Source organism: Arachis hypogaea, chromosome 2, assembly GCF_003086295.3.
Source record: "Arachis hypogaea cultivar Tifrunner chromosome 2, arahy.Tifrunner.gnm2.J5K5, whole genome shotgun sequence".
In the NCBI taxonomy this organism is placed as follows: domain Eukaryota; kingdom Viridiplantae; phylum Streptophyta; class Magnoliopsida; order Fabales; family Fabaceae; genus Arachis; species Arachis hypogaea.
The window spans coordinates 4,849,772-4,860,199 of NC_092037.1; the positions used below are offsets into that span (position 1 = coordinate 4,849,772).

Genomic DNA, 10,428 nt, shown 5'->3' on the forward strand with positions numbered 1-10,428 from the left:
TTACTTATTCTGAAAATTTGCGTATAATTTAAAAACTTTATCACATCATTTTTAAATTTTAAAAAATTATATTGAATAATAAGGATTTAATTTAAAAATTTTAAACTACCGCGATGTCAAAAATTTTGTGCAACAGAGAGAAGTGAGTGACTCCATCATAAATTATATAGAGACTTTAATAAGAAGTAAAGTATTGTTTTAGTTCATATAATATATATTAGTGTTAAATTTTAATTTTGTTTTTGATATTTAAAATATTTTATTTTTATTTTAAATATTATATTTTATCTTATTTTAGTTTTTTAGTTAAATTTTTTTTAGAAATATCCTTTTTCCATTAGATCTTTTATTAGGTAACGCAAAAGAATTGTAATTATAATAATTATAATTGTGGTTGTACGATTTAAGGGGGAAAATTACACACAAAAAAAAGAGAAAAATAAAAAATAGAATAAACAAATATGTTTAAAAAAAAATTAATTTTAATTAGAGAATAAAAATAAAATAAAATAAAATGTTTTGAAACAAAAATAAAACGATTAAACATAAAAATGAAATTAAAACTTAACCAAATTATAAAAAAATTAAAATAATATTTCAACTTTCAATGAAAATTGAAAGAAATTATATAAACTTCTAGAGTAATTAAATCTTTACTCAATGCATATCTTAATGAATGGTTGGAAAGTCTTTATCAAAATTCAGTATTAGGAGAAAAGGCCTAATTGTCTCTTAGATCATTGTCATGGTGGGTTCCATCAAGTTTTTTCAACCGTCTTAATAAACATGAGCCAAATAGGAAAAACAACTTAGAAACATGGTTACACGTAAGGACTGACCAATTAGCATTTGTTTGATCATAAGCGTTCACTCAAATATTAATATTAATTAAAGACCCTCAATTGAACAAGTTTAGCAAACACTAACTATGATTAATTAAAATAATTATAATAAGTAGCTATTGACTTTTAATATTATATTTGTCTTTATTAATCAATGTTAAGACATATACATATATAAGAATATTTTGTAAGAGGGGTTATTTTTTATTTAGCGTGGATATTTTTTATTCTAGAATTTAGATCACAAAAATATTATTTATAAGACAGATTATGTGGAGATAGACTTTTAGTCTTGTTAATAATTTTTATGTTAATTCTAATTTTGTTGATCTTTTAGTACATAAGATCAGAAATATCATGACTTGAAAATGATGCATGTGTTAATATTTATTTGATTTTGAAAAATGTAAATACAGTAGTCAACATTATAACAAAAACGATAATAAAATTTCATTATCATTACGTGAAATTTTGTTAATCTTAAAAAAAGTTTGAGAATAATATTTAACAAAATTACTCTGCTTCTTAAGCAGTTGTTTAAATTTTTTTGCTATTTCTTTGTTCATTACTTTTAAGTCATAAAAAAACATATACATAAAATTAGTTCATACAAGTATAGTATACTAGCTCAACTAAACCATATAAATAATTATAGTGAAATAAAAAAATAAGAAAAAAATTTAAATAATTTTTGATAATTATTTTAAAAGATAATTAGGTCTTCAATTAAAAGAATAATCTTTTTGTCCTAGTCTTTATTTTTATGAGACTGATTAGTTTTTTTATCAATATTTTCTTTTTGTATTAATGAAATAAACCTACATGACATGTTAAACTGTTGATCTATCCATTAAGAATCAACTAAGATTGACAAATTCATTTTATTGAAAGTCTCGTTGTTTTTTAAGAATAATTGTTAATAACATTTAGTTTTTTTATATTGTTTTACTTATAAAAATTAAATAGAAGATATATTAGTAATTAACGTGTCATATAAGTATGTTTTGAAGAGAGATCGTTAAAAAGGATTTAATCATCCCACAAAATTAAATATCAAAGTTCGAAAATAATATTTTTTATTGAACACCTCAAAGTCTTTCAAAAAATTATCAAGAGTTGAGATGAATATTCGCCCAAAAAATAAAGAAAAATGAATTAAGAAAGCATTTGATTCAATTCTTTGAAACCAATTTAGATAAACCGGTGGATTAGCGAAGGAGGCAAATTAAAGCAAAAACTAACATATGAAAAATTCCACAATGTTGGACTAGAAACATGAACAAACTATCAAGAAAGGGACTTGTGAATTGTGACATAGTACATTAGCAACATTATTAGGGCACAATTAATGGTTTAATACCGATGACATGTGCAAAACGTATATATATCTTTTACGGCTATACCAATAATCTAAGTAGTAGAGTGGGGAAAGCTAAGGCTTGGTCATCATGGTTTAAACAAAAAGTTGATGCGACAATTAATATAAATAAACAAATATTTATGTTAGTAATTTCAAAGTGTTTTTCTTTTCTTACTTGACATTTTGTTAGATACAAGTACTCATCAGTCAATACGGTATATATGTATACATTTGATGATGATATGAGTTTTTAACCGTTACTAGTCAAATTTTTAATTTCATCCATTAAGTTTAACTCTATGCATGCTGATATATTTTTAATTTACTTGTCAACCAAGTCATCATTGTAGTACTAATTAACCCACTGAATAGCCGTGCTTTTGTGTACTAAGTAAATATTTTTATTTGTATTATTAATTTTTATTGACTTTAATTATCATTAGTTTAGTCTATTTTGATGGCTTACAAGACTAATTTAATTAATTTTTGTTAAATTCTTAGTTCATTAAACTCTAAATTCATTTTAATATTTTACAAGATTAACTTTTATTGAACCATACTAAGGACACTTGAAACTGTGTTTAAATTGTGTAGTTTATATTTTAAATTTATATTCTTATTGAATAAAAGTTTAGAATTTAATACCAAACCAATCATATGTGCATAGCATATTCTAAATATCAAAAAAATTTAAAAACGTTAAGGAGATAAATCCCAAGATAGACAGAACAAAAACATTGGCATATTTCTCTATGTCGTCCACCAATTTGGGATTGTCATCCCAATACTCATGTTGTTTCCTAAAATGTTGGAATGACAAGTTTAATGTGTTTGGGCCCATTTAATTTCCATAAAAGTGCTACTTTTGTATGAACTATATAGTCTTAGTTCTTATCTTGAATGGCGGTTGACATTCAATAGTTTTATTTTTTTTTTTGGTGACTATTCAATAGTTTTATTTAGTTCTTAATATTATGGCCTTGTTAATTAGCCGAGAATTTTCAATTGTGAATTCAATTTCATATTAATGTTGATATGATTATAAAAATAAAAAAATATTTTATTTATATATATTTATGGCATAGAAATTTAATCCCTTTTATACATAATTTTTTTCATCAAATTTGAGATATGCTAGGTAGAAATGTAGAATATTAGTTATAAAAATGAAGAAAAGTAAAGTTTGTTAGGCAAAAATATTCGGTATAATGAATGACAATATTTAGAGTTAAATTTCATTTATTGTAAAAGATTCAAATGATATACATTTGATTTTCTTTAAGTAAGATCTTGGATTTAAAATTTTGTATACCAAAAAAAGAAAAAAATCTTATAATTAAAATCTTATAATTCAGATTAATTATATCTCTTAGTTTTATAAATATATATGGTTTAAAATGGATATAGAAAATGAAGTTATGCTACCTTATTATATAAATGAATTATGGAAAAAGAAGGGACAAAAAAGTGGGATGACAATAAAACAGATAGTTCTCTCCATATTTTTTCGCCATTCATTGAAAATAAATTTATGATAATTGAATTTGTTTAATTCAATTTTAAAAAATGTTACTAGGCATCTTTGAGTATCTTAAATTAAATTGAATAAATTTTAATTTTATATTAGAGTTGAGTACTTATAAAATATTCTTAATTCAAGCAAGACTAGTAATAAAATTAGGTTATTATATCTATTTTATACTTTTTATTAATAAATTCATAATATTATATCTCTCATAATTGAATAAAATATTATATCTATTTTATACTTTTTATTAATAAATTCATTAAATAAATCAAATAATTAAATTATTATTATTATTATTATTATTATTATTATTATTATTATTATTATTATTATTATTATTATTCATCTTTCTAGTATGTTGTCAAGTTATTGAATCTAATATAATAACCAATAAAAGAAAACATGGCAGCATGGATCGGTGGATAGTAAGGGACTATGTTAGCTTTCTCTATATGTGTGAAAGAATAGTAAACTGATGGAACCACACAAGGCTTGCATAGTGTTAAGAGAGTACTATATATATCATAGTTGTGAGCTTTATCCACATTAATATTTTGTCCTAACCTTATAATAATTGATACTTATATATTTTTCTATGTAATTCTTTATAAAGAAAAAAATTGTCTTATTACTTAATGATAATAAATTTGTAGGAGGTGATTAGGCTAAGAAAATGACAATAAAGAAAAGATAAAACTTAAAAAAAAAACTTGTATTAATTCCACCAATATTTACAAAGGCTACTTCCACCTTTAACACTAGGACAACTTGATACTTAATTGTTAAATAAAACAAAACTAAAAATAAAAATAAAAGTAGAAAACCTGAAAAACCCATCATAGAGAAAAAGAGCCAACCCCATCCTCATTTGTTCAATCAATTATCCATTGATTCCATTCAAAAGACCATATATCTGCCACCAAACCCCTGCCACATGCTTCACCTTAAAACTCTTGTCTTCATTCTTTCTTTTTTTTTTTTCTCATTTTTTCTCTTACCTCCTTACTATTTTCCCACTTAAGATTAGCATATTTTTTCTAATTTTCATAATTAGCCTTAATAAGCCTAGGGCAAACCTTAACCGTGAGAGGCTTAGCCATTTCACAAGAGAGCCTTAATACCTCGGAGAGATCAACACCGTCCATTCCATCTAAAGGTAGCCATTCAAACTTGTGCAAGAGAGATGCCACCCAAAACATCACAGTAGCCAAACCTAAGGTTTTTCCGGGGCAAACCCGTCGACCAGACCCAAAAGGAGCAAGCCTAAGATCCGACCCGAAAACAGAAAACTCAACCCCTCCTTCATTCTCAACGAATCTCTCGGGCTTAAATTCAAGCGGGTCCTTCCACACAGACGGGTCACGAGCTATCGCCCACATGTTGACCATAGCCGTAGTCCCCTTGGGGACATGATATCCATCAACGATGGTATCGGTTATGGCCAACCGGGCCCAGGAAAGAAGTGGACCCGGAGGGTGAAGCCTTAGAACTTCCTTTACCACTGCCGGGAGGTACACCAATGCCGCCACGTCATCCTCTGTTATAGTGCCACGTGAGCCAATCACCGTATCCAGCTCATCCTGAACCTTGCGTTGCACGTCTGGATGAAGGACCATCCTTGCTAGTATCCACTCTATCAAAACCGAGACGGTGTCGGTTCCCCTAAAAATCATTTCCTGAAAGAAAAAAAATACACTTCAGCATTTTCAAATTAAAATATATTATTCAAACTTGCGTTGAATGATAAATAATTTTGGTCAGAATACTCCCTATCGAGCAAACCTTTTTATTTATGTTTGTTGAAAGAAACAAACTTTTTATGATTAGGCATTATCTGCACTAAGGTGTGGGCCAATAAAACATATTAAAATCACAAATATGCATTTAAAAGTACTTCTAAGATTTGTTTTTTTTGCAAAAATTAATAGTTCGCACTATTTTGCCTGGACATTTCTCATATGGTATAGACAAAATAGATAAAGTTTGATAGCATATTTTCTCATCCTTCCCAAGTATTGTCTCGCATAAATAAAATATTGCAAAAATTTTACCAACTCATCATATGTATAACTATTTATAATAAAAATGATTGAGCCTCAAAATTAATTAAGTGTATCTAAAATAAAATAATAACTGTGTGTATGTATGAAATGTTAAATTTGTAAACACACCAGAATTTCTCAAAATGTTAAAAAGTGTAACATATTTTAAAACGTAGTAAAAAAAAATTCTAAAAGAAAAAGAAAAGTGTTTCTGACTTACCCAAAGAACAGCAATCATGTCGGATTCAGACAACTTATCGGGTCCTTGGAGAGAGAGCAAGACATCAACAAAATCCTTGTTGGCGCTGTTCCTGTTCTTGTCGGTTCGGTGTTCATCGATGATCGAACCAACGAACCGGTTCACCTTCGGAACCAGTTCCGTACACCTGAACCGGATTCTCTGAAAATCAAAGTCCCTCAGGAAGGGCAAGTGATCCCCCCAGTTAAGGGTACCCAACAGATCATATCCTTCTTCCACTAATCCTCTGAGCTCACCTTCCATTCCCAAGTTTTTCTTATACCCAAAAACCAACCTCATCATGTGGCTCAACGACGCCGTTTTGAGCACTTCACGAACCGTGACGGCGGCGCCACCGCAAGCACCGCCGAGTATGGCGGCCATATTTGTGGCGATTTCGGCTCTCTGAGTCTCCGAGGCCTTAATTTGTTTAGGTGAAAAAAGGTGTGTGGCGGCGATGCGGCGGAGGGTGCGCCAATAAGTGCCGTGGGCCGCAAACCCGATGGCCCTGTTGAACATGAGGCTATAAGCTGATTCTTTAATGGGACGATCAGCAAACACCGTCCCATTAAGAATCTCACGTGCCACATAAGGATGGCACGTGACTATAGCCCTTGTGTCTCCCAAACTGAACGCCATCAGCCTCGTGGCGTTGCATGCCTTTGCAGCGGCGAGGATGCGATGGTGTGCTAGTTGAGAAGACAGAAGGGCCATACTCCCAATAATAGGGTATCCTTTGGGGCCAGGAATCATATTTTTATCCTCGTTTGATGAAAAGCAACGTTGTTGTTCTTGGTGAGGTTGTGTCGGTAATGATGTCTTTTTTGATGTCCAAGTAGAGCAGTAACGGTGGTAGTAGTAGAAGTAGGAATAGTACTTTCCCCAAGCAGGACCACCAGGGTGAGACCAGTAATAGAAGGACATGGTTAGCCATATGAGTATGGCCATGATCAAAAGTGACCATGCAATGTTCTCTTGTGTGCATTTTGAGGCCAAGGCCAACACCCAAAGGTTCTCAATGTGGCTTGTCATGGTTACTACTAATTCAAGGTATTAGTATTAGGGTTGAAAGTTGAAACTTGAAATTGAAAAGTTTGAGACTTACTAGAGAGATTTTGAGAAAGAGAGAAGAGTTTTTTTTTTTGGAGAGTGAAGGTTATGTGTGACTTGTGAGTATGATGGAGTTTGGTTGGGTCACCATGGAATATATATAGAGGAAGAATTGAAGGGATATGAAAGAGAAAGAGAAAGATAAAGGGGTGAACTCATAACCGTTATGCTTATGTTATTACTAGGCAAAGAAATAATATGTGCTACTAAAGTAATCCGAAACCGTATATTTGCCCAAGACAAATACTAATGATTAATAATTATTGTTATTTAATTAAATTAATGAAAATATTAATGGAATTAAATTTGTGGTAATTTTTTATATATTTATTTATTTTAATTTTTTAAGTTTTTGAGGAGGCATTGTTAGAGCTGCGCCGCCACGAGTCCATGACGAAATCTTCGGAAAAAGTAAGCTCCTAGATTGGGTTGTGTTTCGCCCGCACGCGCCATTGTTACTTTGGTCTATACGTACACCTTTTTTTTTCCCTTTATTTTTTCTTTTGTTTTGCTTTAAACTAATTTTTGTTGCTTTGTTTTCTTATAGAGGAAGAAAGTTGTTGGTAATCTTCTCATTTATTAAGTATATATAGCGTGACTCTCTCTTTTCTTATTTTCTTTGTGTAAAGGAATATTCGCTTTGATGAAGAGTTTTATTTGGAGTCATAACACACACAATTTTTTATGTCTAATAATCAAATATAAAAATAAATTTATGCATATATGCATGATGGGATATATCTTACCCAATTTATTTTCCCATAACAAACGGAATAAAAATGGCACAACAACCCGTTTAAGTGTGTATTGATGAATCTTGTATATATTTTTTTTCATCTTCTAGTGTTATTTTTTATGAGATTTTATTTATATTCTTGGGTAGTATGAGGACAATATAATAGTAACAATAATAGTTAGATCCTTAGATGTACGGGTAACACATGAAATATGAGAAGAATAGCAAATTGTCCCAATGACTTAGGATATCACGGACGACAAGAAGAGAGTAATATTGAATAATTCTTTTTTAAATGAAAAAATTATAAGAAGAAGAAAGGAAGTTTAAACTTCGTTTCATGTAAAGTAGCCTAAAACAACTCACGAGAATACTCTATTTCTTCAACGATGGTCAAACGTAGAAGTGACCGGTTCTTAACTTTTTTTTCCCTGAAAAATAATTATATAATATAATTCATTAAAACTCACACATAATTTTTTTTAAGTGAAAACTCAGATATAGTTATTTTGATGTGAAGTTGATAATTAAAAATTATTATATAATAATTTAGTCAAATTTATCAAATTATTTAATAATTTTTAAATATCAACTTTATATAAACACAATTATATATAAATTTTTATCTTTTTTTAATTCCTTCATCTGCAAATAATGATTGTTTTAAAAAATAAAAAATGACCATTTTATATATATTCTTGATAAGCTAACTAATAAAACAAATTTTAACTTATAATACAAAAGCAAAGGAAAATTGTAAAATGATAAATTTTCTTTTATTAAAATCACAAGTATTATCTTACTCAAAAATAATAATATTATTTATACTATAGTGCTGGTTTTAATATTTAACCTTTGTGTTAAGCTTTAATTTCATTTCTAAGTCATATCGTTATTTTAAATATTTTATTTTATCCTATTTTAATTTTTTTTCAAAATTACATTTTTTCTTAAAAAGATGCTTTTTTTCATTATAATTTCTTTTTAGATAACGACAAAAATTATAATTATAGTAGTCAAGCGATAATTGTAGTAATTTGAAAATAAAAATAATAAATAATAATAAAAAAGATAATAATAATAATAATAATAATAATAATAATAATAATAATAATAATAATAATAATAATAATAATAATAATAATTTTAGGATAATTTTTTATTTTAGTTGAAACAGTAAAATAAGATAAAATAAAAGAATATTTCAATTATTAAAAATAAAATTAAAATTTAATTCAAATATTAAAAACTAAAATAATACTTCCCTTAACTATAAATTTATATCAATAACAAGTACGAGACATTACTAATAGATCATATATTACTAGTGGTAGAATTGACAATCGCTTATAATATGAATTATAAAATACATACAGAATATATATTACAAAATAGTAATAATTAAATTAATTAATTAACAATATTTATTTACAATAAAAATTATTAATCGAGAAATAAATTACTTTATTACTTTATTTCTTATTTCAAAGATCTAATAACAAAGTATTTCTATTAATGTATTATTTATTATTTTTTCTCATAACCTTTTTAAACCTAAAAGATTAAAAATTAATCTATTATAAATCAAATTTTATTTAAAAATTTATTATTAACTAATAAATTATTATATGTACAAAATAAAATTTAAATTTTTAATATTTAATAAAAATAAATTAATTAACTACTCAACTAACCTAAATCAATTATATCATCTGTAATTATTATAAAAGAGATTAAAGTGTGTTTTGAACAACTTTTATTTCCAAATTATTATAGTGATTACATAGCAATGTCTTTCTTCTTTTCTACTTGCACATGACATGGTCACAATTTGACAATAGTTTCCACGTTTCCACTGATAAAATTAAAGAGAGGATTTCATTTGTTAGAGAAATAGTATTTTGTTTTTCTGTTTTTGGCGGTGAGGGAGTAGAGCACACGCGTGGAAGAAGCGCGTGGGAAAGAAGTGAATCCTGGGACGACAAATTAACGTGGGAGCAGTAAAAAAAGAGGTTAGGTTGTCTGACACGTGGGGGGTCTTGTGGCGCGACACTGTCTCACAAAGTGTGTGTGAGTGTGCACATGAGGCCCATAGTGAGGCCCATCCACTTATGGCTCTCAATCTCTCATAGTCTCATACATTGCTTTTAGTCTCTCACCTTCACAGGACTAGGGATGGCAACGGGTCCCCATGGGGGCGGGGACATGCCCCCCGCCCCCCGCCCCCGCCTCCATTATTCGTCCCCGTCCCCGCCCCATCCCCGTGACGGGTAACGGGAGCCCCATATCCGCCGGGGACCCGGATCTCCGCGGATATCCGCGGATTTTTATAAAAAAATAATAAAAATTGAAAAAAATTAGAAAAAAATTTAAAAAATAGTGTATTGTATATAATTTAGTATTTTACTTACATCAATATCTACTTCAATATTATGAATTACATGTATAGCACTCAAATGCTTAACCAAAAATTCAAAATCAGTAAAATAATAAAAATTTTAGAATAATTATAACAAATGTTTATCCAAATCACAGTAATTATAATAGAAAAAGCAAACAAAGATAATGAAAA

The 10,428-nt window shown here is 28.5% G+C and overlaps 1 protein-coding gene across 1 annotated transcript; it reads right to left on the reverse strand.

Moving 5' to 3' along the window:
• Window positions 1-4,427: 4,427 nt before the first annotated feature.
• Window positions 4,428-7,307, reverse strand: LOC112734116 (cytochrome P450 78A3). The gene is made up of 2 exons (XM_025783324.2): window positions 5,993-7,307; window positions 4,428-5,406 (listed from the first exon to the last, which is right to left on the reverse strand). The coding sequence occupies exons 1-2, from the start codon at window positions 7,040-7,042 to the stop codon at window positions 4,768-4,770; spliced, it is 1,689 nt and encodes a 562-aa protein (XP_025639109.1). The 5' UTR covers window positions 7,043-7,307; the 3' UTR covers window positions 4,428-4,767.
• Between the last annotated feature and the right edge of the window lie 3,121 nt (window positions 7,308-10,428).

Excerpts from the sequence above, each read along its gene's own strand:
- LOC112734116 (XM_025783324.2), bottom strand. The coding sequence starts at position 7,042 with ATGACAAGCCACATTGAGAACCTTTGGGTGTTGGCCTTGGCCTCAAAA. Across the intron at positions 5,407-5,992 it reads ACATGATTGCTGTTCTTTGG|GAAATGATTTTTAGGGGAAC; the intron begins GTAAGTCAGAAA and ends TTTTTCTTTCAG.